At 45.8% G+C, this 26,892-nt stretch overlaps 1 protein-coding gene across 3 annotated transcripts in view; it reads right to left on the minus strand.

The window, feature by feature from the left end:
* PSD3 (pleckstrin and Sec7 domain containing 3) overlaps positions 1-26,892 on the minus strand; it is a 95,624-nt gene that overhangs the window by 44,738 nt on the left and 23,994 nt on the right. For all 3 annotated transcript variants that reach the window (XM_026866174.1, XM_026866175.1, XM_026866176.1), the window contains 5 exons: positions 16,243-16,449; positions 16,061-16,141; positions 12,830-12,942; positions 9,763-9,821; positions 4,756-4,845 (listed from right to left, as the gene is read on the minus strand). In XM_026866174.1, coding sequence (XP_026721975.1) covers positions 4,756-4,845; positions 9,763-9,821; positions 12,830-12,942; positions 16,061-16,141; positions 16,243-16,449 — 550 coding nt within the window. The remainder of the gene's footprint in view (positions 1-4,755; positions 4,846-9,762; positions 9,822-12,829; positions 12,943-16,060; positions 16,142-16,242; positions 16,450-26,892) is intronic.

Genomic DNA, 26,892 nt, shown 5'->3' on the forward strand with positions numbered 1-26,892 from the left:
AGGAAAAAAAAAAAAAAAAAAGAGAGAGAGAGGGTGCAGAAAGACAGTGGGGGGAAAAAAAGTCTTTAATTAAAGTGCAGACAACTGATGCGAAAATGAGATAAACCATACCTTGCAGCTTTTTTAGGAAATTACATATCCCAGCAATCCTGATTAAGAATTCAGATCATTTAGGAAATTAAGGAAGACTAGTTCATCAGAAGAGTTCAGCACCAGCAACTCCCACTTAATTTGGTCACTTCATGACAGTGCTTTTCCAGGAAATAAAGACCTAGCCAAAAAACAGCCTTTGAGAAAAAGCAGATTTTTTACACAGGATCTTATCTCCATCAGCAGCCCCTGCCAGGATGGTTCTAGTCAAGTCCCTGTAGAGCATCCCAGGTCACTCAGCATGATGGAGAGGCTCCCTGGCAGCACGATGCATTAGCAAAGAGCTACCACCTCCTACTAAAAGACACACAGCTAAGTAGGATCCTTTCACATCCAGTGTTTATGTCATGGGGTAGCACAGCCACCAGAATTAGCCCACATTAGAGGTTGGGTGATGCCCTGGACTCCATGACTGATGTACCTTGGACACTGTAGATGCAGGGGACATTTACATATGCGGGACAACATGGCCAGGTGGTACTTAGCAAACAGCCTAACAACAGAGTACCCTTCCAAGGATAGTGCCTAACAAAAGCAGAGATCCTTTTGCTCAGAGATGACTCCCTGCAGGCTCTCTGTGGGCTGGGGCAGACATTTTCTCTCCTTGCATAAGAAAAGCCTTGTCATGCCACCCTGCTGCAGTGGACTCACACACCTTGCCACAAGGTGACAAAGAGGAACACAGTGGCCAGCACTATACCAGCACTTCATTCGTGGGGGACTGCACTGCCTGCAGGAAATGAAGCAAGCATGCATGGCCAAATTAGGCTCTTTCCAAGCCAATCTCCTGCTCTTATTATTCCAGACAATCTCATGAAGACCAGCTTTGAAGGTGGTTGTGGTCACATAATGTAAACCCAGAGTATCATCAGTGAAGGTGGTATCACTGCACGAAATTAAAGCTGGTGTGAGCACAGGAGGAAGGAACTTGCAGATAAACTGCTCCTAGAGTGAAGTCATGAGGTTCCTTACATTGGCCCAGACTGATTTAGTTTCCCTTCCAAGTACAGAGACCTTAGACATGGCCTCCCTTTCTACGGCAATAAACGAACAATGGTCTTGTCGTGATTCTCTTGGCCTAACAACATACAAGTTGGACTTAACTTGTTTTAACTGTTTCTGGTTTGGTCAGTTCGCTCTCACAGTGATGTTGCATCTCTCCTCCAGCTTCCCTCATCAGGTGCAGAAGCATCTGCAGCAGCTAATCTGGGATGTCAGGTATATCTGCTCTGAGGAGACAAGTGCTGCAGCTGGATCCCTTTGTGTGTCTCAGCCCCAGTAAACCTGTCACTCATTCACACCTGTAAAGGCTGGTAACTGTGTGATTCACCACAAGCCTTCCGAGTGAGCACTGACCCATCCACAGCACTAACTAGAACATGGGTAGTTACAAGTCTTGGTATTTAGCACTCCTTCCAGGGCTTCAACTCAGCAGGACAAAGGGACCTCTGTTACAGGAAAGTATAAGATCAATGCTGAAATTCAGTATCACACTGCCTGATCACAGCTTGATACAATACAAAATTATTTGTGTGCTTGGAGTGTGACAGCTCAGAGTCCAAAGACACAGTTTCAGAAAGTTTTCTTGCTTTTGAAAAATTCTTCTTTCAATAACCTTAATCTGCCTGGATTTAAGAGACCTGACTCACCTTCTATATCAGCCAGACCCACAGAGATAGATATTCCTGATTTATACCAGATAGGAGAATTACAGGTTTTTATGCTGGCTCTCATTTATAAGGAATTTGCCCCAGATTGAAGGCATACAGGAATCCTGCAGTAAGTATAAACTACCACTCTCAGGTGTAACTGGAAATCAGGCTACTGTCTCCACATCTAGTCTTTACTAGCAGCTGATGGCAAACTAATGGGATGTGTGACAGATGGTCAAACTGGAGCTAAAATGGAATAAAAGGGAAGGTACATATATCTGCCTGCCTGGCAAAGGACTGAATATATGAATACCGCAAGCAGATCCCATGGGGAGAATCACACATAATCACAGTTTGACATATTTGCCATTATGGCTCCCAACTTTAACAGCAACTTCAAGGAATGAGGAAAAAGAAAGAGAGATGAATCTTTGTGCAGATGAGTGTACAAAAGTGAAACTCTTTTCAGTGTTAATGGACACTCAAGGTGAGCGAGATCATATTAGCATTTCTCATTTCCATCTCTAGCCAGAGCAAAATCTGTGTTCTCAAAGCACTATCAGTAACACACAGAATCATGTCCTGAAGGCTTTGTAATGTTTACCAAAGCATCCTTATTGCTGGGAAAAAAACCTTAATAAAACAAAGAGATCTCTCACTCATAGAAGTGGAGTGACAGGAGCAACCAGCTCTCCCATGGTAAGTTTTCTGAGGCTGATTACATGGAATACAGACATGCCCCTCGTCACATGTATTGATGTCTCCCCTTGAAGGGCTATTTTTCTATCCAGACAAAAGAAACACTCAGGGCCACACTGTGCACTCAGTGGCACTAAGAATGATAGGATTGACTGAAGGCAATGTTTGATTTCTGCCTGTCAGCTGACTGTCCTGGATAGCGCAAGCAGTATTTGCACCCTTGATTCTGTGAATTGGGTCCGTGGTAAATGCTGCAGAGAGCTTCCCAAACCCTGGATGAACGCTACCTGCAAAGACATGAGCACTTGCTAAGACCTCTCTCCTTTCCCCTCCAGCACCGCTCAGCTTTGCTTCAGGGTTTGGTAAAGTTGCAGAGCTTCTTACAGGAGTGCAGCAAAGCCACAAGGGGAATGCAGAAAGACTGGAGAGGCAGAAAAGCCCACTTGCTTCCCCACGGGTATGGGTTACTCACCTCGCTCCCACAGGGGCACACTGCCACCCTGTGGAAATGGTCCTTCCTCTCGCAGACAGCTGGGGAAAGACACATTGAGATGCCTCAGCCTCCCAGATGCTCATTAGCTACACTCCTAATGCACTGACAACCCATATGCACTTTGGTGCTGTGCTGAAGCAGGGCTCTGTGAATTTGATTTATTGAAACTAATACGAATTTAATTTCTGCTAAGTCTTTGTAACTGCTTATCTAGTGGTAAAGGTGGCTGCTGCAGACACAGTGATGTAGCTACTGAAATGCATCATTACTGTCACTAACTCCACTCATCCTCCACTAAAACAAGGGGCAGATCATCAGCAAATCTTCAGACAAGCCAAATGAGAGACTGAGGCTGGGGGCCACCTCTGCCCGCAAGACACCAGAACGGCATGCAGAAAAGGGCAGAAAGTCTCAAATGAGAGAGGACACCAGGTTTCTTCCATCCTGCTACATACAAAAAAATCCCAAGCCCTGGTGCTTGCTTTAAGTGGGCTGGTGAAGAGCCAGGCAGTTTTAGGATTATCAGATCAGTACTAAACACCAATATAAAGCCCTGACTGCGTAATCCTGTCAGCCAGAACAGCAGTTGAGCACCAGTGGATATCTCTCATCAATATGCTCTGAAGGTTATTTAAACACAGTCTGGAGACCATTTTATTCAATGAGGGTTGTAATTAGCCTGCAAATTAATCTCAACACATCTCTCTATGGCAGACTGAGAAATGAGATTCCTTGGGAAAAAAAAAATAAAAATAAAGCATTGCTGCTAACAGATGAATACTCTGCATCCAGATTTTAAAAATAAAGACATTAAATCTCAAAAACAAGGGGATTGAGTTTCTATTCCTAACTCCTTAGTAAGAACTGAGGCAGGAAGGTTCAATAAAAAGCTCCCCAAAGAGGCTAGAGAAATGGAAGAAACTACCAATACTAGAAACCAAAGTCTGCCCCTTGAAACTATGCGGGTACATCTGTATTTCATAATGGGCCTGACAAAACCCACAGTAGAGATAGCAATTCTTTTGATTTACTTTGGTAGGCTTTGGGTCAGCTCTCAGATGCAGCAACCTCTCATTTTTATTTCCATTACCAAAAAAAATTATGAACTCTAGTGTATGCGTTCCTCTCTTTATTCAAACAGACTGCCGTTTCATGCCAGCAATCACACAAAAGAGAAATGAAATATATTATTATTGACAATGAAACAAGTTTCATCCTGCTCAGCCACTTTCTCTGCTCTTCAGATTTAACTCCTGGTGCAAATTTAATGAACAAAACCTGAAGCAAAGCAACCTGTGCCAGACAACACATTCTAATCTGAAATTACATCTCCTGCTCTAATATGAAAAACCCAAATCACCTTTGATGAAAAAACACACCCGCCTTCCAGAAACGCAGAGCTCAGGATTAGCCCTTACATACTCAATAGTGAGAATCAACTGGCTGTTTCTGGCTGCTTTAATCAGGAGACAGTGCCCTTGGACAGCATTACCACATGACCTTATAAGACACACAGCTCTGGAGCTGGCCCTACTGAAGTTGAGTCTTGCCTCCCTGTGTTTGTATAGAGTCTCAATCACAATCTAGTGAAGGCAAGACGGAAAACCACAGAATAAACACTGTATATATGTTCTGGGAGGAAAAGCATGGCCATTACTTGTTGTGTTTGACAATTAAGGTTCAGAAAATGCAAGCAGGGTGTTCTGTTTTTAACCACCTCTTACTAAGAATGAAACCCATGTTCTGCAGTTCATTCCTTACCTTCAACAGCCCTTTTGGGAAGTCTTTGCCATCATTCATCCCCTGGAGGTTAGCAATGAACTCTTGGCAGGTCATCTTCTTCCCAATGTTCTGGAAGGGATAGCAGAGAAACACAGCATCATATTCACGCTGCTTTCCAAAATTATGTAAATAAGAAACATCAGATGAACTGCATCTCCCTGCTCTCATTTAAGCCCAGCACTAAGGCGGTATTCACAAGGCTACTCAGAGACAAGCATCCTTGTGTGAATACAGTCAGAAGTGGAAAGTGCATTTGAACCCCAAGTCCCACATACCCTTCTGAAGACAGCTGAATACCGGAGAGTAGTAAAGAGGCTGATGATGAAGCTCCCTGGTATCTGCATGGTGCTTTACACCCCCATGTCTCCAGAGGCTCTACCAGCCTCTAATGGAAAAGCTCTAATTTGACCCTGCTGTGGTGCATAAGGAAAGAGCTGAGACCCTTTCTAGACCTTTCTCTTATGAATACTTCTTTCCAGTAGCAACTGCCCTGAGTTGGAGTAAGATGCCCAGGAGCAGCCATTACCTGTCCTGATTCAGAGGCTGAGGCTGCCTTGACATTTCCGTAGGATTGCTCTCTTTTCTCTCTTTCAGTCTAATTCTCAGACTGAAAGTTGCCCAACTGAGCCACAAACAGGAAAGGAACACCTATGTTCATGTAGGACCCAAACTGCTCTATATTTGGACACTTGAGTTTGCCCTAAATGCTCTTGAATCCCAGTCTCCATGACCCCTCAGAGAAGGTGTCTGTACTCAGTCCCCTGGGTGCTAGAAGTTCCATGCTTGGCATGTGTGGAGCCTTGTGAGCAGGCAGCAATGACAACGAGTTGCTGAAAAAGGAACCCAGAGAGATCTGAGAAGAGGGAAGCAGCCTGGGACAAGCTATGAAGCATGGTAAAGGCAGAGGGAAAACAGGGACCTGTGATGACCCCTCTGGGGACACGACTGCTGCCAGTCAGGAGAAGGGAGTGAAGATGACTTTTCCATGGTCAGAGTATGCCTTGGATTTTTTTAAGAGCTTTGTGCACAGTGACTTGAGTTAGGAGCTAGAGCTGGAGTAAACACAGGAATGGAGCCCAAAGAAGGGTACCAGTTGGTAAAACAGGTCATTCAAAGTTACAGTTACATGACTGCTTGGACTGCACATTATCTATTACCCTTCCATAACATATGATCGGGGAGAGATGGAAAACCAGCAAACCTTTACTGTCAGCCTCATCTAGCCACAAAGGGAGATCCTGCAGCCTGTGGCCAGCACAGACTAGCAAAAAGAAGGCAGGCAGGAACACTGGAATGATGCACTGCTTCCCACATCAAGAAGGCTCCTGACAACACAGCCTATCTGTAATTCTGGCTCTCTGGTTGCTAAACTTGCAGAACACATCTCATAATTGCAATCTTTGGGTGCAGGCTGGAGCTGTTCTAAGTAGACTTGTAAATGCTTTCCTTCCTCCCTCTGACAGACTTCAGCCTGCTTCTGTTTGTTTCCTCCATGCAGCAGTTTACAGCTTCACCATACTAATCAAAACCAAGAGCAGTGTGGCTCAATCACCCACTGTGAACTACCATGGCAGAGGAATGGCTGTTTTGCTCCAAGACCAAAGATAGTATCTCCACACAGTGCCACACAGGTTCCAGAAGATGTGCCTGGCAGTCTAGAGATACCTTAAAAGTCTCTAGCATCACAGTCTGGGTGATGACCTCTGTGCAGAGAAGTGAGCATGCATCTCCAAGACACAGCTAGCAAAAATGACTTAGTTACAGAGAGAATGAAATGTAGCAAGATGGGAATAAATAAAGGGATAAATAAGAGTTTGTCTACAAGAGTTATGAAAAAGCATGAACTGAAGGCAGAGCAGCTGCACTACAGCCCTACAAGCATTTCAGCTTATTGTGAAATAAAAGTGCCCACACTTATGATCAGTATGTCAGCAACAAATGGAGCTTAGTGTAGGCAAGCCCTGTGACTCATTTGCTTCCTGTTCCAGCAGAATCATGGTAAGGATGGGTCAGAGCATTATCTTTATTAGGAAACAGGCAATTCGTATATATTTGCAAGGGGCTGCATTCCGAATCAACAATGTCCAACTTACCACCTATGTGGAAAATGTAAAGTAGTAAGAAGACCACCAAAATTGCAGGAAATCAGAGAGAGAGACAGAGAGAGACAGAGAGAGAGAGACAGAGAGAGACAGAGAGAGAGAGACAGAGAGAGAGAGACAGAGAGAGAGAGACAGAGAGAGAGAGACAGAGAGAGAGAGACAGAGAGAGAGAGAGAGACAGAGAGAGAGAGAGAGAGAGAGAGAGAGAGAGAGAGAGAGAGAGAGAGAGAGAGAGAGAGAGAGAGAGAGAGAGAGAGAGAGAGAGAGAGAGAGAGAGAGAGAGAGAGAGAGAGAGAGAGAGAGAGAGAGAGAGAGAGAGAGAGAGAGAGAGAGAGAGAGAGAGAGAGAGAGAGAGAGAGAGAGAGAGAGAGAGAGAGAGAGAGAGAGAGAGAGAGAGAGAGAGAGAGAGAGAGAGAGAGAGAGAGAGAGAGAGAGAGAGAGAGAGAGAGAGAGAGAGAGAGAGAGAGAGAGAGAGAGAGAGAGAGAGAGAGAGAGAGAGAGAGAGAGAGAGAGAGAGAGAGAGAGAGAGAGAGAGAGAGAGAGAGAGAGAGAGAGAGAGAGAGAGAGAGAGAGAGAGAGAGAGAGAGAGAGAGAGAGAGAGAGAGAGAGAGAGAGAGAGAGAGAGAGAGAGAGAGAGAGAGAGAGAGAGAGAGAGAGAGAGAGAGAGAGAGAGAGAGAGAGAGAGAGAGAGAGAGAGAGAGAGAGAGAGAGAGAGAGAGAGAGAGAGAGAGAGAGAGAGAGAGAGAGAGAGAGAGAGAGAGAGAGAGAGAGAGAGAGAGAGAGAGAGAGAGAGAGAGAGAGAGAGAGAGAGAGAGAGAGAGAGAGAGAGAGAGAGAGAGAGAGAGAGAGAGAGAGAGAGAGAGAGAGAGAGAGAGAGAGAGAGAGAGAGAGAGAGAGAGAGAGAGAGAGAGAGAGAGAGAGAGAGAGAGAGAGAGAGAGAGAGAGAGAGAGAGAGAGAGAGAGAGAGAGAGAGAGAGAGAGAGAGAGAGAGAGAGAGAGAGAGAGAGAGAGAGAGAGAGAGAGAGAGAGAGAGAGAGAGAGAGAGAGAGAGAGAGAGAGAGAGAGAGAGAGAGAGAGAGAGAGAGAGAGAGAGAGAGAGAGAGAGAGAGAGAGAGAGAGAGAGAGAGAGAGAGAGAGAGAGAGAGAGAGAGAGAGAGAGAGAGAGAGAGAGAGAGAGAGAGAGAGAGAGAGAGAGAGAGAGAGAGAGAGAGAGAGAGAGAGAGAGAGAGAGAGAGAGAGAGAGAGAGAGAGAGAGAGAGAGAGAGAGAGAGAGAGAGAGAGAGAGACAGAGAGAGAGAGACAGAGAGAGAGAGACAGAGAGAGAGAGACAGAGAGAGACAGAGAGAGACAGAGAGAGACAGAGAGAGACAGAGAGAGACAGAGAGAGACGGATTGAGAAAAGATACATGCAGAAGTCTGGCAAATATTACAGCTGCATACACATAACAACACATCAACAACTGCCAGTAGGATAAGCCTCCAAAGCTGCAACAGCCAGTCATCCTAGCTTCAGCTGCAAATCAACAACAGCAATGATGGATCAGAGTCAGATCGTTTATTTCAGTACCTAATGAAGACAGTAGGGCCCCCTAAAGCATCCCAGGGAGCGATGGGAAATGCTGGCAGGCTGATGCACAAACGTTTAGTTTCCCTCCCTGGACTGCAACACCAGGCAGGCTGGAGAGCAGGTGCTCCAGGCTGCTTATTGCTCTGGGGAGAGGGATACCTGTGGAGGCTCTCAGGTGTGCTCAAGAGAAGCAGTGTATGCAAAGAGGCACACGGGGCATGTTCCTGTACCTCCACTCACCCTCCTGTGTAACTGATGTGCTCCTCAGTTGCAAAAGGCTCAGCCTTCAGAGAAAAAAAATCTCTGCAACTCCCTTCCCCCCGACTTACACAATTTTCAGACAAAGGTATTCAATTAATTGGAGCTGGTCGTCAAAACCCCTGGGGAAGCACACACCAGCCTTGGCTTTACTACCTGCACCTACAGCAAAGCTGCACCCACAGGGGCCAAGCAGCCCTTGGAGACAGACCCATGGAGCCTCCATCTCCTGCTGCCCAATCCTCCCTCCTTGATGCATAAAAGCTCCCAACTCAGGCCCTCCTAGAAGAGCCTCTAGTGTCCTCTCAGCCAGAGAGAAGCCCTAAAGCCACCAGACTGAAGCCACTGCTCCTGCATGGTATCATGCCATGCTCCCTGTGTTTTCCCCTCTCCATGCTGACAACAGAGGAAGCCTCCCATCAGCATGTGAATACCATGCATAGCAAGTGCATTGCACCATGGGTGCTGAAACACACATCCGAGGGCTGCTGGCATCCCATACCTTAGATGACTAAGAGAACTCAAACTGGAATACTATTTGTCCCTAGGCAGGCAGTGGGGAGAGATATGCAGTGGGGGAACACAGGGCTCCCATGTCCCTCATCTGCTCTCTTGGTTCTGGGCACACCTGTTATTACCTTGGCCCAGAAGAACTCTGGTTCCACCATATCTCCCCCCTGCAACTGTATGCCTGCAAACACCACCTTTCCCTCATGACTCTCCCCGTACCTTTTCATCTCCCTTCCTTCTGCCTTCTCAAATGTTTTTACATACTGGAAAGGGGAAGCCAGTCCCAACGACAGCTTCCTGGCAAGGGCCAGCTGCTGTAACCAGGGAAAGATGGGAAGCACACCAGAAAGACATGGGCTTGACGACAAAGGCAAAGCCATACATGCTGGAAAGCCCTACCCAGGACAACAGCCTGGCAGTGCAGCCTTCTCACTGTCTTCTGTCTGCTTTTGGAGCATGCAACAAACAAGGGGACTCTGCTGCCAGCAGACCACCGCCTCCAAGCTCAGTGTCAACAGGAGCAGTCTACACAAAGCCGTGCATACTCACATGGCCATGCAGGTCTGTGTTCAGCAGCATCATGGCACAAGTGAGACAGTGAACTCCATCTGCAGAAAGAGACATAACCAGAGTCACATGCAAACCCATGACTGGACATTTAAGCACAGCTGAAACTGAGCTCCATTGCCTAATTGAGTCTGCTCCCTTCATAAGAATCTGTTTTATCAAGAAATACACGTAATTAATTAAATGAATAGTGAGGGCATCTGACAGCTGCCAAACCAGAACAGCCTTTCTTTCATCTTTTAATGAGTGTCAAAACTATACTGCAGCACCCAAGGATGAGGCAAACTAGACAGGAAACCACGCTGTCACCCTTTGCTTGGTAATACCAATACCATAGCCTAAATCAACGTCCTCTTCATTTATTTCAGGGCAGAAAGGGAAGAGAGGGAAGAGTAAAATAGACATAGTCTTGTGTGCAAAGTGGATACAATACAGTTTCCTAGTTTTCTCCTCTGGCCCCCTCGTCATCCAGGGCTCCATTAGACTCAATCTTGGAGAACTTCAGACAGTCATTTACGCTGTCTTGGCTCCATATAGGGTTGAGAGTGCTCCAGTGATTTCCAAAGTGGTCCTGAAGCAAAGACCATCAACAATGAGCCAGAAGAGACAGATTTTATCCCTAGCACTGTTCCTAGAGTCACTGTGGCAGACTTGGGAAAGTCAGTGTAGACTGTCATTTGCAAAAGTGGACACCAATTTCATAGTCCTCATTTTCCAGGCACCCCTTTCAAAACCCAAAGCATATTGGCTCTGCACAAATCCAAATGAAGGCAACAGTGCCCATGGTGCCACCTATCACTTCTGAAAATCCCAATGCCTCTAGTCAGTTTCCAAACATTAGGAACACATTAGGAGAAATATTTTCTCCATTCATAAACACATGGTGCCACCTTCCCTTCTCTCACAGAGGTGTCATAAAGACACATAGTCACCTATGAGATAGGCACACATTGCAGGGAAACATATGTCAAAGTCTTTGTAGCCAAATACAGATAATGACTACACACAGGACCCTCTGTGCTGTGAAGGAGGAGGAATGAGGGAAGAGGATAGGTATATCTCACACTCGGTGTGACTACCACAGGTTTAAATATGTGAGGGATGAATCCATTATGGAAAGATGTTCCCCAAGGTAAGGACCATGTTTTCTTACTATGTTTGTATAGTCCTTAGCAGCCAAGCAACGTGGCCAAACTGTAGCAGGGCATGAGATGAGAGAACTGTTATCACTAGCAGTATTAAGTCTGAAGCAGTTTGAAATTGGGGTTGTGGTGCTCCAGTTCAGGACTGTGCATTTCTCTAGAGTAGTCTGTTCTCTCATTTCAAAACTGCAAATACAGCCAGAGGATGGAAAAGGGAAAGGGGAGGGGAAAATTGAAAGGCAAATGCAATCCTGGATTTCCATTGGAAGGAACAACCACCATATTTCTGCAGTGTAGCACTCGACTGCTGACTGCAGAAGTACAGCATCAAAACTATATAAAATCCTGGGAAAAATCTGCAGGACTCACTTTAATCCAAATGCCTACTCTGGCTCAGAAGTGGCAATATCCCTCCTGCACCCTGGACTAGAATAAGGCTGCCACATAAACATATAAGTCATTATTTCAGTCTGGACATGACACACCTACTCTAACTGACTGCCTGAAATGTCTTGAAACAAGAAGGGCCTTAGGAATATAACAGAGATAGCATGAGAGCAAATCCTGTCTTACTGCTCTCTATTCCACTTCCCCGGCATTCCAGTCAGTAAAGCTGAACAGGCACGAAGTGGACAAACGTTGCCTCACTGCAATGGGGGCCGGTCACAAAGCAAGGGATAAGGAAGTGTGGCAGTACCTCCAAATGTAGTGGCTCCTTTCACTTACACTTGAGACTGGCACAGCTTAGGCAGTGCTTATTTTTTTCTTCTTGGTCTCCTCCCTTTCTCAGTGTGTGATCAGCCGTGCTGCAAGCACAGGGCTGCATGCCTCTGCCGGTGTGGCTGAACGCAGCTGCTACACCAGTGGATAGTTTGTCTTCTTCTCCAATGCCAACTTTCTCAGGTTTGATCTGTGTGCTTGTTTGTTTCCCTCATCCATTTCCAAAATGACAGTAAATATTGGCAAGGAGGCAGCACTCTGGCTGAGGTTAGCTAGTCAAGATGAAACCATGCCAGGGACTGGATAGAGCACTCAAAATTCACACCCACAACTGGCAAGAACTGGCATGCCTGCTGCCAGTGCATGCAGAGACACAAGCACTGAATGGAGCATGGAAAGCGAAAAGCTTCTCTTACTTGAGATGAGACCTATTCTTGTCTACATGCATGTAGCCAGAGTACAGGTACCCACACACACTGGAAGTCAAATAGACCAGAAACCACAGCTAAGGACATTCAAATCTGGAGATGCTACAACTGAGGATCTACACTGAGGAGACCTGTCCTGGTTTCAGCTGGGGTAGAGTTAATTTTCTTCCTAGAAGCTGGTGCAGTGCTGTGTTTTGGATTAGTGTGACAATACTGTTGATAACACACTGATGTTTTTATTTGTTGCTCTTAACGTAAGGAGTTTTCAGTTTCCCAGGCTCTGCCAGCAAGCAGGTGTACAAGCAGCTGGGAGAGAGCATGGCCAGGGCAGCTGAACCAAACTAAGCCAAATGGATATTCCATACCATGGTACATCATGCTCAGTATAGAAACTGTGGGGAATTGGCTGGGGTAGGGGGGTATGGGTCAGCAAGTGGTGGGCAACTGGGAGCCCACCCTGGGAGCAAGAAGGAGTGAGTGAGGAAGCAGTTGCATGGTGCTTAGCTGCTGGCTTGGGTTAAACCACAGTAAGACCTAAAGACCTTTCCTGACAGGGAATAAATACAGATTTTTCACTGCCTTAACATGATTATGTGTGGAGAACATGGAGGGTTTCAGTGATCACCACAGTCAGTCTCTAAAGTGTGGCACAGCAGTTACACATCTCCAGATCCCTGGCATGTGCCATACATGGTACTAAAGGGAAGAATGAAGGAAGAGGGAGACAGCCAAAGACCTGTGTATCAGAAACAAAATTACCTTGAGAAGAAATGGTGTTTGGGTTGCACTGGTAGTATCTGCTGGAGAAATGAATTAAAACTCTCTCTCGTTCCTGAGTTTCTCCGATAAGTGAAAAGGCTTTAAAGAAACTCCTAAAAGAGCCAAAAAAGGTGAAATTAAAGTCATAAATCTCTTTTTGCCTCACACAGCACACAGAGCAAAGCACACTTGAAAGCAAGTAGTACATACACGCACATCAGACATTTCGTTCCAAGAAACATTTCTAGGAAAATGCATTATTACCCTGTGTGCAGTTAATCCCAACATTATAGTAAGGGAAGCAGGAGTTAAATTACCAGTAGTCTTAGCCACGGAATACACAAACTAATAAGCAATTACACCGGTTGAAAGAGCTGTTCCTATTTCTAATATTTTTGTTTTCTTTGGGGAAGGAACTGAAGCAGGTGCTGTTTATGCATGACAGACATCCAGGGTGTTCTCTGTCCTTTTCTGACTGTCTGTCACTCTTGCACCTTTTAACTTTACACTCATTAGTATTCCTATCCAAATCAGAAGAGCTACTCCAGGTGAAGTCAAGCAGGTGCACTGCAGACTCAGAGCCCACACCAAACATGCAGTCCTCCTTCTGGAGCATCAGAGCTCACCTTTCAGAGTGGCCAGGACCACACCAGTCACCTTGCAGAGGGCAGTATGACTACCCGATCTGCAGAAAACAAATGGGGAAGAGGGCAGAAGTGTCACAACATCTTACACGGAGCTTCAATAGCAGGAGGAGCAACCTGGCCCTCCTGGGCTCCTGTTCATGACAGTCCAGGGCACAGGGCTGGTGTACACCTGGGCATCCTTGTTAGACACAGCCAACAAGACTGCACAAAGACATGGGACACACATCTTCCACTCTTCATCTGATATTTAACCACTCTGCCTCTTAACCACCTGCTACTCTTCCTGCTAGAAAAACTTGCCTCGCAGCCAAAGTAGAACTTCTTCATTTCCCAAAATCCCCACATCCTGGAGCCAAGAGATGACCTCAGAGGTATCAATCAGCCTATGCTCATTTGCCAGGATGCTTCTAAGAAAAGCCTGAAAACACAAACCTTCTGGGTTTGAAGTACAAAATGAGTGTCTAATAGACAATTTTTAAATATCCTGTGAAACTGAAACTAAGACCAGATTTGAGAGGCATGGAATATGTTGCTGGAAGATTCACATCTATCTACTCTAGACAAATAAACATTAAATTTTTCTCTTTAATGTAAGGTCAGAGACAGGCTGTACTTGTAGTGATCTCACACCCATATGGAGTATGACCTGCCTGATAATAACTTAAATTTCACATGTAATGTATTGCAAATAACCCAATTCACAAGTAGATAAAAATAAGTCTTTGCAGAGTTTCTCTTCCCTTCCTACCTCATGGTACATTTTGACAACTAGCCATCTTTCTTCCTCCTCCTCCAGCTCTGGCTCTTTCCACCAACACCACCTGGCCATGCTAGGCACCATTGACCTACACTCCCTCCCCCTCTTCAGAACCTTTACTGCCCCTAGAAGCTACCTCAGAGAGGCAATTGATGAAACAACACTTGGTAAATAAGCAAGGCAGGTTCCTCGCTCTCAGAGCATGATGGTGCAGCTAAGGGCCACAGGGGCATCTTTCTGCCCACAGGGAGTACCAGGACGGACTCTGAGAGGGACTGGAGCAGCAGTCTCACCTCCTTCCCTTCTGCAGTCCTATGGAGGATATGAGAGATGCATGTGGGAGATGCATGAGTCCAGGGTGTGGAAGCAGAGCAGGATGATGAAGGAACAACCCTTCCCATGCCCCAGACTTGCCACTGACAGCAAAATGCACAGAACAATGGCCTCCCACAGCCTGAGAGAGTGAGTCTGGGCTGCCACCACAGACTCCAAAATGCTTAACAAACTACAGCTTGTCAGCTAGCCAGCAGCAACAGGGCAGTTACTGAATGCTCTCTGGAAGTGTGAGACAGCATGCCTCAGCTTCCCCAGGCTTCAGGTCAACACTCTGGACAGTTGCTGCAGTGACTCCTGGCATGTCTAAGTCCCACGAGTCAAGGCATATTTTAAAGAAGGTCATGACTATTAATATTAACAGGAGATCTACTGGGAGCAGAGACCTCCTAAGTTTGTGTCACAAAGCAATTAGGTGTTGGATTTCAAAATTTAAAAGATGGGTATATTTAGCATCACGCTTCAGGGCTACTAAAACCCAGAATGAGCACCAGTGCTGCCACCATCCTGGCTGCTTCTGCCCTGTGCTGAGTGGGTGCTCCAGCTCGATTCTTCTGCCCTTACCACTGGAACAGATGGTTCACTCTTCTGCAGGCACGCTTCCTTTCCACTAACTTTAGCAGGCAGGACTCTGGGCTTTCCTTGGGCTCTACCATTGTCTCCTGAACTCAGCCCCCTGGAAATGCATTTGCAAGGCAACTGGCAAGTGCCTGTGGGCCTCCTGGTTTTGTATCGTTAACAAAAAAGCAATAACCCATTGAGAGGTTACCTCAGCCAGATGATTTAAACTCCCTATAAATCCCTTTAAGCACCCAAACACCAACAACCATACTAACAGGCCACTGCTACACCAACTTGGTGTTTTGCTTCCTAAGGAAAAAAAAATACTGAAAACAAACATTGTTGAGGCTTAATTCCAGTGCAAAAAGGAAGAAAAATTGCAAGGCTGGGACTTTAAACACCCATGCTGTCAGCTACCAAGCTCAATAGCATTTTCCATGTGGAAGCTTTTGTTGTTCTGCACCTTTTTGTATGCCTCAGAGGAACACAGCAAGGGGGGCTGCTGAGCACATCAAACCCTGATCCTGGCTTTTTGCACTGCAGCCAGGCAGTGCAAGCTCTAAAAGACAACAGCCAAAAAAAATCTGTGCGGCTCAACTGCGAGCAACACCTTCATTCACCAATGGCACCTGACAGACCACATGCTCCCAGTTTACTGAGTCACTGGTCATTTTCCTCCTTCTCCACATCAAGGACCATCTCTAAGCAGGTCCACCCAAACATTTCCTTCTCCAGGAAATGCCATCACTCCAATAGCACTCGAGTATAGCAGCCAGCACACCAAGCCAAAAAGAAGACCTTCATCCCAAAAATGCATCACATCCCTCTCTCCACTCCCTTACGCCCCCACAGGGCAACCACTTCAATCAGGACAACACAGCAAACAGCACTATTACTATAACAAAAACATAAGGTCTGTAAACAGCCATGTACCTCAGCGAGTAGTCCAGCGTCATGCCTGTGAAGTCAAAAAACTTAAGGTATTCTTCAGCCACAAGCTTGCTGAATTCGTTGCTTTAAACAAAGAAAAAAAGTAAGGGTTATCATTCAAGAGTGAACACCTCCAGAACCAGCATGAAGAATGATGTGGCCAAAGGCCTCATATCAGCACATACTTTTTACCCAAATGCTTTGCCACATCAGAGCGTCTGAATCTGTCCAGATGGTAGAGGCGCTTAGCCAGACGCCTGGCTGCTTCCAAATTGCTGCTGTTGCCATTGTTGAGATCATGGCCAAGGGCTCCAGTGGCATCTTTCTCCTGAAGTTCACTGCTCTCCATGGCAGTACTGGAATCTAACACCGTACTCTGCAGTTTAGCATTCCTATGAGATGGAAAGAATATGGAGAGAAGAAAAAGCAGATTACATTACAGTCTCAAGAAAGATTTAATTCCTCTTAGAAAAAAAGCAATTAATGGTACAGAGGCAAAATTGCACAGTATAGCAAATTCCACTTAACTGAAGGAGCTGTGTAGAACAGGGACATTTATTTAGCAGTCATTAGAGGTTAAGAGTTAAACATGGAGACCCAAATATGAGCTTTCCAGCCTAGAAACACTTTCTGCTCTGCAGTCACCTTCTGAGTGTGCTGAGGTTCCATAAATTGTGTTCTCTATTGTGTTTGTGACTATCAGCCTACAATTGCACCTGACAACACTGGCTCCTCATTTGCTTCTTGCATTAGTATTTTTTAACCCAGTCGTTTTCCTGGCTTGAAGGGGTCCCTGTAAAAGTAGGCCATTAGCCATTTTCCAGGACAAAATGCAGCAAGCAAGCCAGAGTATTCAGTAGCTCCAAGCTGACTCAGCACAAGTCCCTTCCTCATTCTTTCCCAGTTGTCCTGGAAACAGTACAACTCCCCAAATTTTAAAATAATATCCTCAGAAGCCTCAGCAGCTTCCATGCCACCGATAAGCAGCAGGCATCCCACAGGGAGGCAGTGCTAGAAAAAGCAGGACTTGGAGCAAGTCTGCAGAATGGGAAAAAGACACAAGCCACCTAGGCCCGTCTAGAGAATTGTTTGCTTTCCTCCCTTGTGGTGGCAATCATTTCCTTCACCAGCTGCTCAAAGTCAGCATTTTCAGCATGGCAATACCAGGGCAATTTACATAAATTGTGCATTTATAGATTCCTCCCACCCCTACTACAGTAGGAAAGCTCTGGCTGAGCTGTGCTCCTGCTTTGCTTCTCCCCTCAACGAAGTAAGAGCTGTCCACAACAGAAAGGACACCCCCACATAAAAACCCCTGCACACAGGAAGCCTTTTAACTTTGGAAAAGCTTTTCTCTGATGCTGGCATAAAAATTCTTGCAAAGTCTCATCTCTATGTGTGCGCATGGCAGTGTTTCTATTTTAAAAGCGTACTATACAGAAATCCTTGTTTACACAGGGCTAATGAATGATCAACATGGGTCATGCACAGGGCAGATGAGTGGAATGAGTTAAATATGATTTTAAACACAACACTTCAACATACCATGGTTTCATACATCACTGTAATCTTCAGGCTTGACAAGCCAGGGTTAGAATAACCCATCATTGCACTCCAGTAACAATTATCTAGCCATCTACTGAAGTGTCTGCTAGGCACTTATTAACCCTTTAAAGATGAGATTTTTCATGTAACGTGAGCTTAAAATAAAAATCTTTGCTATTCTGCATGCCTCCTTTCACACAAATCGTCACCTGTGCCCTAACTCTCTTCCCATTCATGGTTTAAGAGGAGGAGGTACGCAGTGCTCCTACAGGAAGGATACTTGCCCATTTCACCTCTGCTTTCATCCTCCTAGCCCTGCTAGAACATCAAAAGTATCACACATCCACACTGTGGGTACAACTGTTTTTATCGAGTATCTGGGGAAAACAGACATTTATCCTGTTCCTAACAGTACTGGGGATTTGATTTGGCATATATTTCAGCAAAAATAATAAGGTGCTACAACAGAAGGGTCTCAGTCTCAGTGCTCTAGTAAGGAGCATTACCATCACTAACCACCAGCTACCCTAGAAAAAAAAAAAAAAAAAAACCCTCCTGAAATGGGAATGTCTGAAATTCTCTAAAGTTGGTCTGCTCCAAACTTCTGAAGAAAGCAAATTCCAGAGCTCTGACACTCCCTCCAAACAACACCTTGTCCATTCATCAGGCACAACTACTTTCAAACTCCCAACTCTAACATTTGACAAGAGCAAAGAATAACCAGGTGAGCTAACACTTCTACAGAGCCTCACTTGTACAAATGCTTCAAAAGCCATGGCAACTTGCAGAACCTCACTCATCTCAGCCCTGTTTCATCACTGCTCTTTATTAAAGGCAATATTTAGAGCCCTGAAAGATGGCCAAAGCTGACAAGAAACATCTGCACCCTGCTAGGAACCAGTGAACCATGAGAGTCAAGGTTACTGCAAACCACCGTAAGTTTAGAAAGGAAGTTCCAGCATCTGCCACATAGTGAATTAAAAGTACAGCACCCCCCAGCTTCTGTTTTGTCTCTTGGAGCAGCTGCTGGGATGTGAAGGAGGAACACTCAGCAAGGAGAGTCTGTTCTTTCCCCTGCTCACCAAAACTAGTTTACAGGGCTGTATGAGAAACCTTATCTTACAACATTCCTGATTCAAAAATTCATTCTGACAGGGTTTCCCCGTAACATGTATCCAGCCAAGAATATGGGATGCTTCCTTCAGTTATTCTGACAGGTAATTAGTTTATTACTTAATAAGTACAAGAAGGAAATCAAATCAAATCAACAATGTAGATTGTCTGTAACAGAAGCCTCTGTTCAGGGAGAATACCAGAAGTAAGACTTCAGTTCTCAAGTTTTTCAGGCGGTGAGAAGACTCAGTGTCCATGTTACTGAAGGCTTAGGAAATGCAGATGCCCTGTGCATGATTACTACAAGCTGCCTTCTGGACGTTTTAGCAGGGTTTGGGGGGGAGTGTTACTCAGGGGAAAGGCTGATATCTCTTCTTACCTTCAAGTCTTTCTGTGTGCACCATTCTCCTTCCATGGCTCAGTTTCCCTAGCTGCTGAACAGAGATAGTGATACTTGTGTCCATCTGTAAAGTGCTTATAATGGACTCTAATCAAGGACTAGGAGCGACCAAGGCCGCAAACAGGTCTGTCTTCTATAGTATACACTTTCTACACATACAGTCCACAGCAGCATTACCAGTTAAAGAGAGTCAAGAAAGGGTTTTGTGATGCAGAGCAAGACTGGACATGGATTTTTCATGCAGCTTTAGTCTTTATCACATAAAAATGAGAAACATCCACTGACAAAAGTAGGCTGAAAATTTCATAATTATATTCTCCCTAATCCTGGATTCAAGCCCAGAAAGGACTGTAACGATACTACTGGTAATTGCCTGTACAGCAATGCCTCTTACATTAATCTCTGCTATGAGAAAACACAGAAGACAGAAGCTACCAAAAAAAGAGATGCCTTTGATCTCACAGCACATGAGCTGTGGCCAGAAACCAGGTCCTTAGACCTTTTTATTTCTGTCCCGAGAAATGCACTCCTGACAGACCCTCCCTCTTTCTGTCAAAGCATCCTCAGGTTCACAGTGAATGCACAGAGGCTGTGACCACCATATCCAGCAGGAAATACAGCAATTCAATAAACATCTGCTATGGTCAGTACCTTCTACCAGCAGCAGCTGCCCCTCCAAGCTCACAGATGAAACATGGGCAGACTGTAACATCTGTAAAGCTGATATCCCATAACACACTGTAACAGCTAGGCACAGTCTGAAACATTATAGTGTTTTCTTCACCTACTCTATTATCAACTAGGTCTACAGTGATTTAGCTCCCAATGCCAAGGTATCTCAATTGCATCATGCTCAGAACTTAGCACACTTGATCTGTTTAAAAATATTCTAGATTCACTTATTACCAGTGCCCCCCAATCTGGGTTTTACCAAAACTGAAAACCTCCACAGCAACAATGGATGCTGAATGGCTGCAATTTCCAGTCACAAAAACAGCGCAAGACCAGTTAACAGTAAGGATACAGACACCTCATATCTCAGTGGTCCACTTGCCCAGCCTCTAAGGCTGTAACTGGTAATCTCAGCATAAGTACCTGCAGCTTCAGGTGCCTTGAACCTTGGGATGATTTTTTAGCCAATCCACAGAGAAAAAAACATCTGTTTTGTCCCAAGGAAGAAAAGCACGATACATTTTGCTTTATGGGAGAAGAGCTCAGATTTCACACAGAGCTACTGCCCCCGCCACTAACAAGGAGATGATGTTCAGAGTTGACACTGAGTGGCAGGGTGCGATGACTCAGCCTAAGTGATGTTCTCATCCCAGCCACATCAGCGATCCCAATTTGCCACTGCCTGCAGCTCTTGCCAAACTGAAGCGTAGAACACCTCTGTGGCACATGGTCTCCCCTGGATGCGCATGGGTCAGTTCCCCAGGGAACACTAATCTGGCATGCATGTCCAGAGGGAGTGCACTGATTTCAGGGGGAGCTTGGATGAGACAGGGCTGGGCCCTTCCCAGGTCTTTTTGGAAAGAGAAGAGGAGGAAACCGAACTTTTTCTCTCAAACAAATCTGCATGCCTTTAACATCAGCTTTACTTTAAGGCAAGCTAAGTCAGGCATTTGCCAGCAAAGTCCATCAGAGTAAAATGCAGCAGTGATTAAAAGTACGGAAGGGTGGGGAGGCATTCTGGTGTGCTGAAGCTAGGGCCAGAACAAATGTTTTCAGCAGTACAACATCCACCGGGGAGTCATGGTGGGGCTGATAATCACCCCCTGCAGCACTGTGTTGCCCTGTTGTTTTAAATGCCTTCACTCTGGTCCGCCTTCTCCTCCTGGACACCATCCCCTCAACCAAAACCATCAACTCTTGGCAGTGAAAAGCACAGTCTATTTTTAATTCAACAGAACCTGAGCAGCAGCTCTCACCTCACAGTGTGGCAGGGACATCAGAAGGGCAGAAGAACCTGGATGCCCCTGACATTAGCCTGAACTGCTGGGGGGAGAAAACCTCCTCCTGTGCAAGAAGTCCTGCCCTGAGGGAAGGAATCCCTGCCTCACAATCCTTCAGAGAGTCATGAACACTCAGCCTGTGATACCCTTCCACGTTTAAGAGATGACCAGAAACGATCAGTGGCACAGGCTTAATTTTGTTTCAAGGCTGCTGAAAAGCCACACTTGAACAGTTTGGCTCTAAAAGCAATAGCCTCCACCAGAGAAAGTAAAGAAATCCCAGCAGCAGTGGGATGTGATGAGTCAGTTCCTGCTACAAAAAAACAGCCACACAGACAGCTGGGAACAGCTCTGCTGCAGCTATGCTGTAGCTCTGAACCAGCTTCTTCAGAGCCAGGACAGAGCAAGCACAAAATCAAGTCAAGCAAAGATTTACCTTGCCAGTTACCTCCAACTCCAAGGCTCTTCCAAGATACAACTGTAGGATGGGGAGAAAAATAACAAAAATAAAAATAATGCCCTTTCCTAGAAGATGACTCACTCTGCTATTTTACTCCAAATAGTTTAATCAGCTTTGAAGTCCTACATATGGATTCTCTTCAAAGACAGGCTTTGAAGTAGATCCCTCTTTGAGGACTGACACAGCTGCACTTTGCTGCAACTCGATTCAGTGGGTGTCTCATGAGCACAGCATCAGTCAGGACACATGAAGGAAGGACGGTTTCTACAACTCAAGAGTACTCACCGAGGATCCATTTAAAAGTACCTCAGCCCTGTCACATCACACAGAGAGGGGCAAAGTAGAAAACAAGCCCTGTAATCTCCTACTGGTTATCAATAAAATGCATATGTGAAGTAAATTTCAGGGCCTGAAATGCATGTTGTTGCTTAAAAATAACCTCTTGCTCCCTGTAATCATCTGCCTTTTTCTTTAATTAAAAGAATTCTCACCAATCATAAGTAGGGAGCTAACAGCTAAAGTGTTCAGAAAATGCCATTTTTGGTAGGCTTGCATTGGAGCAAACGCAAATGCTATCATTATGGGATCACAGCATTAGGACAAAAAGCCTTATCACACACAGGCACAGGATTGCAGCCCTTAACAAGAGACAGCACGTCCTTTACTACACAGATATGATGGCCTGTTGGCACCTTAAGTACAAATGTTTTGCTAAAAATACTTCAGATCTGATTCCCTTTCAACCTCATGCTCCTTATGTCACTGTGGCAGGGGTTAGCAATCACAAAGAGACTCTCACCACAGTAATATCCCCATCCTTGGAAAGTGAAAACGTGGCCCTTGCCACACAGGGTGTCCATGGGCTGCCTCCAAGATGGACATTTCTGACAGATGCACTGACACATCCAAGAGACCAGTCTAAACATCATGATAGTCGCACACTTGGGATCTGGCCCACCTGCCCCAAGACGTGAGCAAAAACCAGACCCAAAGAGTGCACTGCACATCCATGACCTTGCTCAGAAAACACTCAGTCCCTAAATGTTTCAGGAGCTCTTGGGCTCTTTCCCCTGAGTCCACACATACACACACCCCCTCAACATGCTGAGGGTGCCAATCGCCATCTCCTTGCTCAGCACCAGTGCGACATTTTCCCATGAGTCTCCTGCAGGGTCCTCCAGGACAGAAGCAAAACTGGGAAGCCAGCAGAGTACTTCCCCCATCACTTGGGCTTCGTTTAACTGTTTGGAGACTGCCCCAGGGAGTGCCTATTAACAGGCAGATGGTCCTGGTGTTCCTCCCTGGCAGCGAGCAAACAGATGTATAAAAATATGGGTGTTAAAGCTTCCTCGCAGATGTGCAGATGGAGCGTTTCTGCGCTGGCAGTAGTATCGCATAGGAGCTTTATGTTGCAACCATGCTGTGAAGTGAACTGCCTGTCACCAAAAATAGTTAATAATATAATAAATAAAAATAATAAGAGTTCTGCAATAAAGAAAGAACAATCACCAACCAACCCCCAGCTCACCCAGCTGTGTTAGCAAGGAGTCTGCATGATATGTGCCCTGTTCTTCTCCACCGGTGCCTCTGCATCACATCTGAAGCTATACGTGCCTCTACATTGCCCTACCAGCTGCCAGGCTCTGCCTCTCTCTATCCCAACAGACAGACAGAGAAAGAGAGTTAACACGCAATAACATGGAGGAGTGCTTGACTGGCAGACAGTCCTGGCTAACAGATGAGACAGCAGGCTGCACTCTGGGACTAACTCAGAGCTCACAGAGATGCCTCGGTTTCGGTGAATGAAGGCTTCCTGACCAAAATGGCTTTGACTTTAATGGAGATATGCCAACAGATACCAGCTTAGAAGCTGAGCTGCTGACAGCTTTATACTGAGGCACTTTGTGCAACAAACCAATCAGCTGCTCTTTTTTTTTTTGTTTTCTTTTCTGTCTCTGTCAGCTCCTGGATTTTTGTTTTGTTTATTTTCAGATGAGGCTGGGAACTGAAGAGGGGAGAAGTCAGCAGCCCTTTTTCCCCTAAAATGAGTTTATTTAGGAATTAGAAGCAGTTTTACAAACTGCCACTAAACTGGTGTTGCAACCACCTCATTAGCCAGAGCAAAGGCAAACTCACATGCTGTGTTTCCAGAGCCTTGATAAAGCAATGTCACCTTCCTATAGGGAATCAGTGTGTCTTAACATTTTTGAAGTTATTAAACTGTTCCATAAAGGGGCAAATCCTCAGCTGCAAAAATGTTACCAGTTTCAGGAATTTACCTGCAGATTGTGCCGCTTCATCTTTCCTGGGATTAAACATACCCATGCCAGCATATTGTGCTTAACAGTGGCTCCAACAACTAAAAGCTGTAGTAGCCCATGTGCAGGCAAATGGGCTCTACCATGTGTTTGCTTGCTCACCTGCTGCACATGCATTGGACACATTCACTTTTCTAGGACTACCATCAATGGCATCCTCTGAATAATCTTCCTTATGATGGGTATATGAATGGCAGGAAATACAAAGTACTACCTTCTGACAGTACTAGCTCTCCTAGGTTCCAGAGGCTGTAAGCAGCTGAGATGTGTCTGAAGGCCAAAAACCACCTGCTTAGGAACACAGGGATCTCAGTATATTTCATGCCAAATGAAAAAATTCAACCTGGTCAAAAAGTAAGTCTTCAAAGGGGAAAAAAGTTCTACCAGACTGCTGCTGGACAGACTAGAGAAATGAATGAATAAAGGTTATGTGTTATGTATGCAAGTACTGAGTCTCATATCTACACTGATAATCAAATACAAGCTACCTCGGACAAAAAAAACCCCAGAGTGTGAACAGAAAACCAGAAGTATAGCTGGCATGCAGGATACTGATAAACTGGGAGACTTATGGAATCAACCTGGAGAAAGGGATAAAAACAGGTTTATCTGCCAGTAAAGTTTATTGTGTCAAAGAAGTAATAAGCAGAGTACCAACTAAGAAACTGCTGGAAATGACCCATACAGAGAAGAAAGACAACAACTATGGGAACTACTATGAGAGGCCCAAACTAAGAGTAACCTGGCAGCCATTGGGACATGCATTTATTCTGAGAACCACCAGATTGCTTTAGAGTTTTTATTCTACCCCACCACCCCCCCTTGAATTACAAAATAATATGTGACTAAATCTGTGTTTGCATCTCTAGGGAAAAAAAAAAAAACCAAACAACAGGACTTGCAAAATTTGCTGAGCACCAGCAGTTCTTTGAAGATGATGGCAGGTGGCACATATTTAGCATTTTTGAGGATTAGGAGCTGCAATGCAGATTTTTTTCTTTTCTCTCCTGATTTAGAAAAATCTTGGGCAATGTCCTACCAACAGAAACCACACCTTCTAAGACAACTCAGGAAAAGAAATGCCAGAATTTTTTTTTGCTTTTTAAATTTCTCGTTCTGACTGTAGCATACAAGGGAAGAGGGAATGGGAAGTCTGCTATAAATAATGCAGAAAAAATAAAGTTTAAAAGAAATTCTGTCTTTAAAGTCTGAAAGTACAAATGAAATGATCACCAAGAAAATGTCATGCTTCACTTCCAGATACACCGATGCTCACTGTATACATAGCAAAGAGCACTCACTTTTCCCTCAGGTATATCTTACTGCTTTGGAAATACATCCCCTTTCTCCTACTCTGATTTGCTGTAAATGATTACACTAAGTTCAGGCAATGCAAACTCAGGCTTGCTGTCTGGGTAGCACCTTGCAAACAGTCTTTATTGCCTCTGTGAGTAAGACTAACCTTACATACGCTAAGGCTGAGCCTCACTCTTTCTCAACACAATCCACTGGCATGAGAAGGGAGAAACATAGTACCTGGGGTGCAGGTGTGGCAGCAGGGACAGCATGCCTCTGCAGGGATAACACAGAGGCAAGGGGACCAAATGCAGTATCTTTATTGCCACGGCAAAGCTTCCTTACAATAACAACCTGTGACTCAGCACATTTCATGGGGACCCGGTGCCCAGCAAGGCTGTCCCTCAGCTCTGAAACCTCACACACTCACCCACCTCCCCAAGTTTTCCCACACCCACCTGGGGAAACTTAAGGCTACTTCAGCTGCAGAAATTTGTTCTTCACCCAGAGGGATGATTATTACATATCTAAGAAAAGATTAAGCCCCTCAAAAGACACCAAGAGTCAGAACCGTTCCCAGAGGAAGACAAGCTACATGCCCTTCTCCCCCAAGCATCCCTCCTCCACTTTCCAGACACAAAGTGCGCCTAAGCTGTGCTAGGAAAGGACAACTTGAGAAAGCAAGCCAACTTGTCCTGCAGGAAAAGCCAAAGGCAAGATGACATGCCCCTGCCCTAAGGAAGCATGGCAGGTGGCTGTCAGAGCGGGCACCTCACAGGGTTCTCACCAGGACTTACTGTGTTTAATCACGGTCAGCAGCTGATAGGGAGGACAGCAGGGACGAATCATCCACACACCCAGGAGCCCATAAGAACTTGCAGCCTACAAGCCTCTAATAATTTACTTTTTTTCCTCTTTTTTTCAATTCTGAAGGCATGTGACTGGCCTTCACATACCAGAGCTGACCCCTCCCAGAGCCAGCGATTTCCTAAGAGCAGAGAAGGATGTTACCCTCCCGCTTATTCATTACAGAACTACCCTTCCTTGTTGTTACGCATTAAAAGCTTACGCCATCTAGGGTCCGCATATCAGTTCAGCTCAGGGTTCCTCCAGAGCGATGTAAAAGGTGCTATGGTACTCAGCTACCTGCTTCGAGCAGGGCACAGCCGTGGGGAGCACCGGCTCACCTTTCCTAACTGGCACGCGGCTTTCGATTTCCAGGTGTAAACCATTAACTCTTTGATCTCATACCCACCCTCCCCGTCTGTACCGGACCGTGAAGAACTGCTAGTATTTCACACTCTGTTCCCCCATAAATTAGTACTGGTACATGGAAGTGTACCCTCTCCCTGTGCACTCCCCCACGCACTTTTATGTCACTGAAGTACTACGGCACAGAGAACTGCTGAGGCTTTGATTTCGGTTTTTGTTTGCCTGGGTTCGCAGCACGGTTTCTACAAAAGGGGTGGTTATGCTTCTTGCTGTGCCGCCCTGCAACGCGGCACGGCTTTGCTCCCAAGCCCTCCGCGCCCCAGGCCGCCCTGCTTCGCTTTGCACTTGCGGCTGTCCGCCCGCGGAGGCCCCATTCCTGCCTACAGGGCGGGGTCCGCTACCTGCTCCCCTGCCCGCACCCGCTCCCCCGTGACCGCTCACCGGAGGGGGGCCGAGGGAGCTGCACGGGGGAGCCGGCGGCGCCGGGCGCAGAGACCCCAAGTGGCTCCGCGCTGTACCGCAGGGAACCTGCGGCCTGC

This window comes from Athene cunicularia, assembly GCF_003259725.1.
Source record: "Athene cunicularia isolate RWA chromosome Z unlocalized genomic scaffold, athCun1 chrZ_part2, whole genome shotgun sequence".
Lineage (NCBI taxonomy): Eukaryota > Metazoa > Chordata > Aves > Strigiformes > Strigidae > Athene > Athene cunicularia.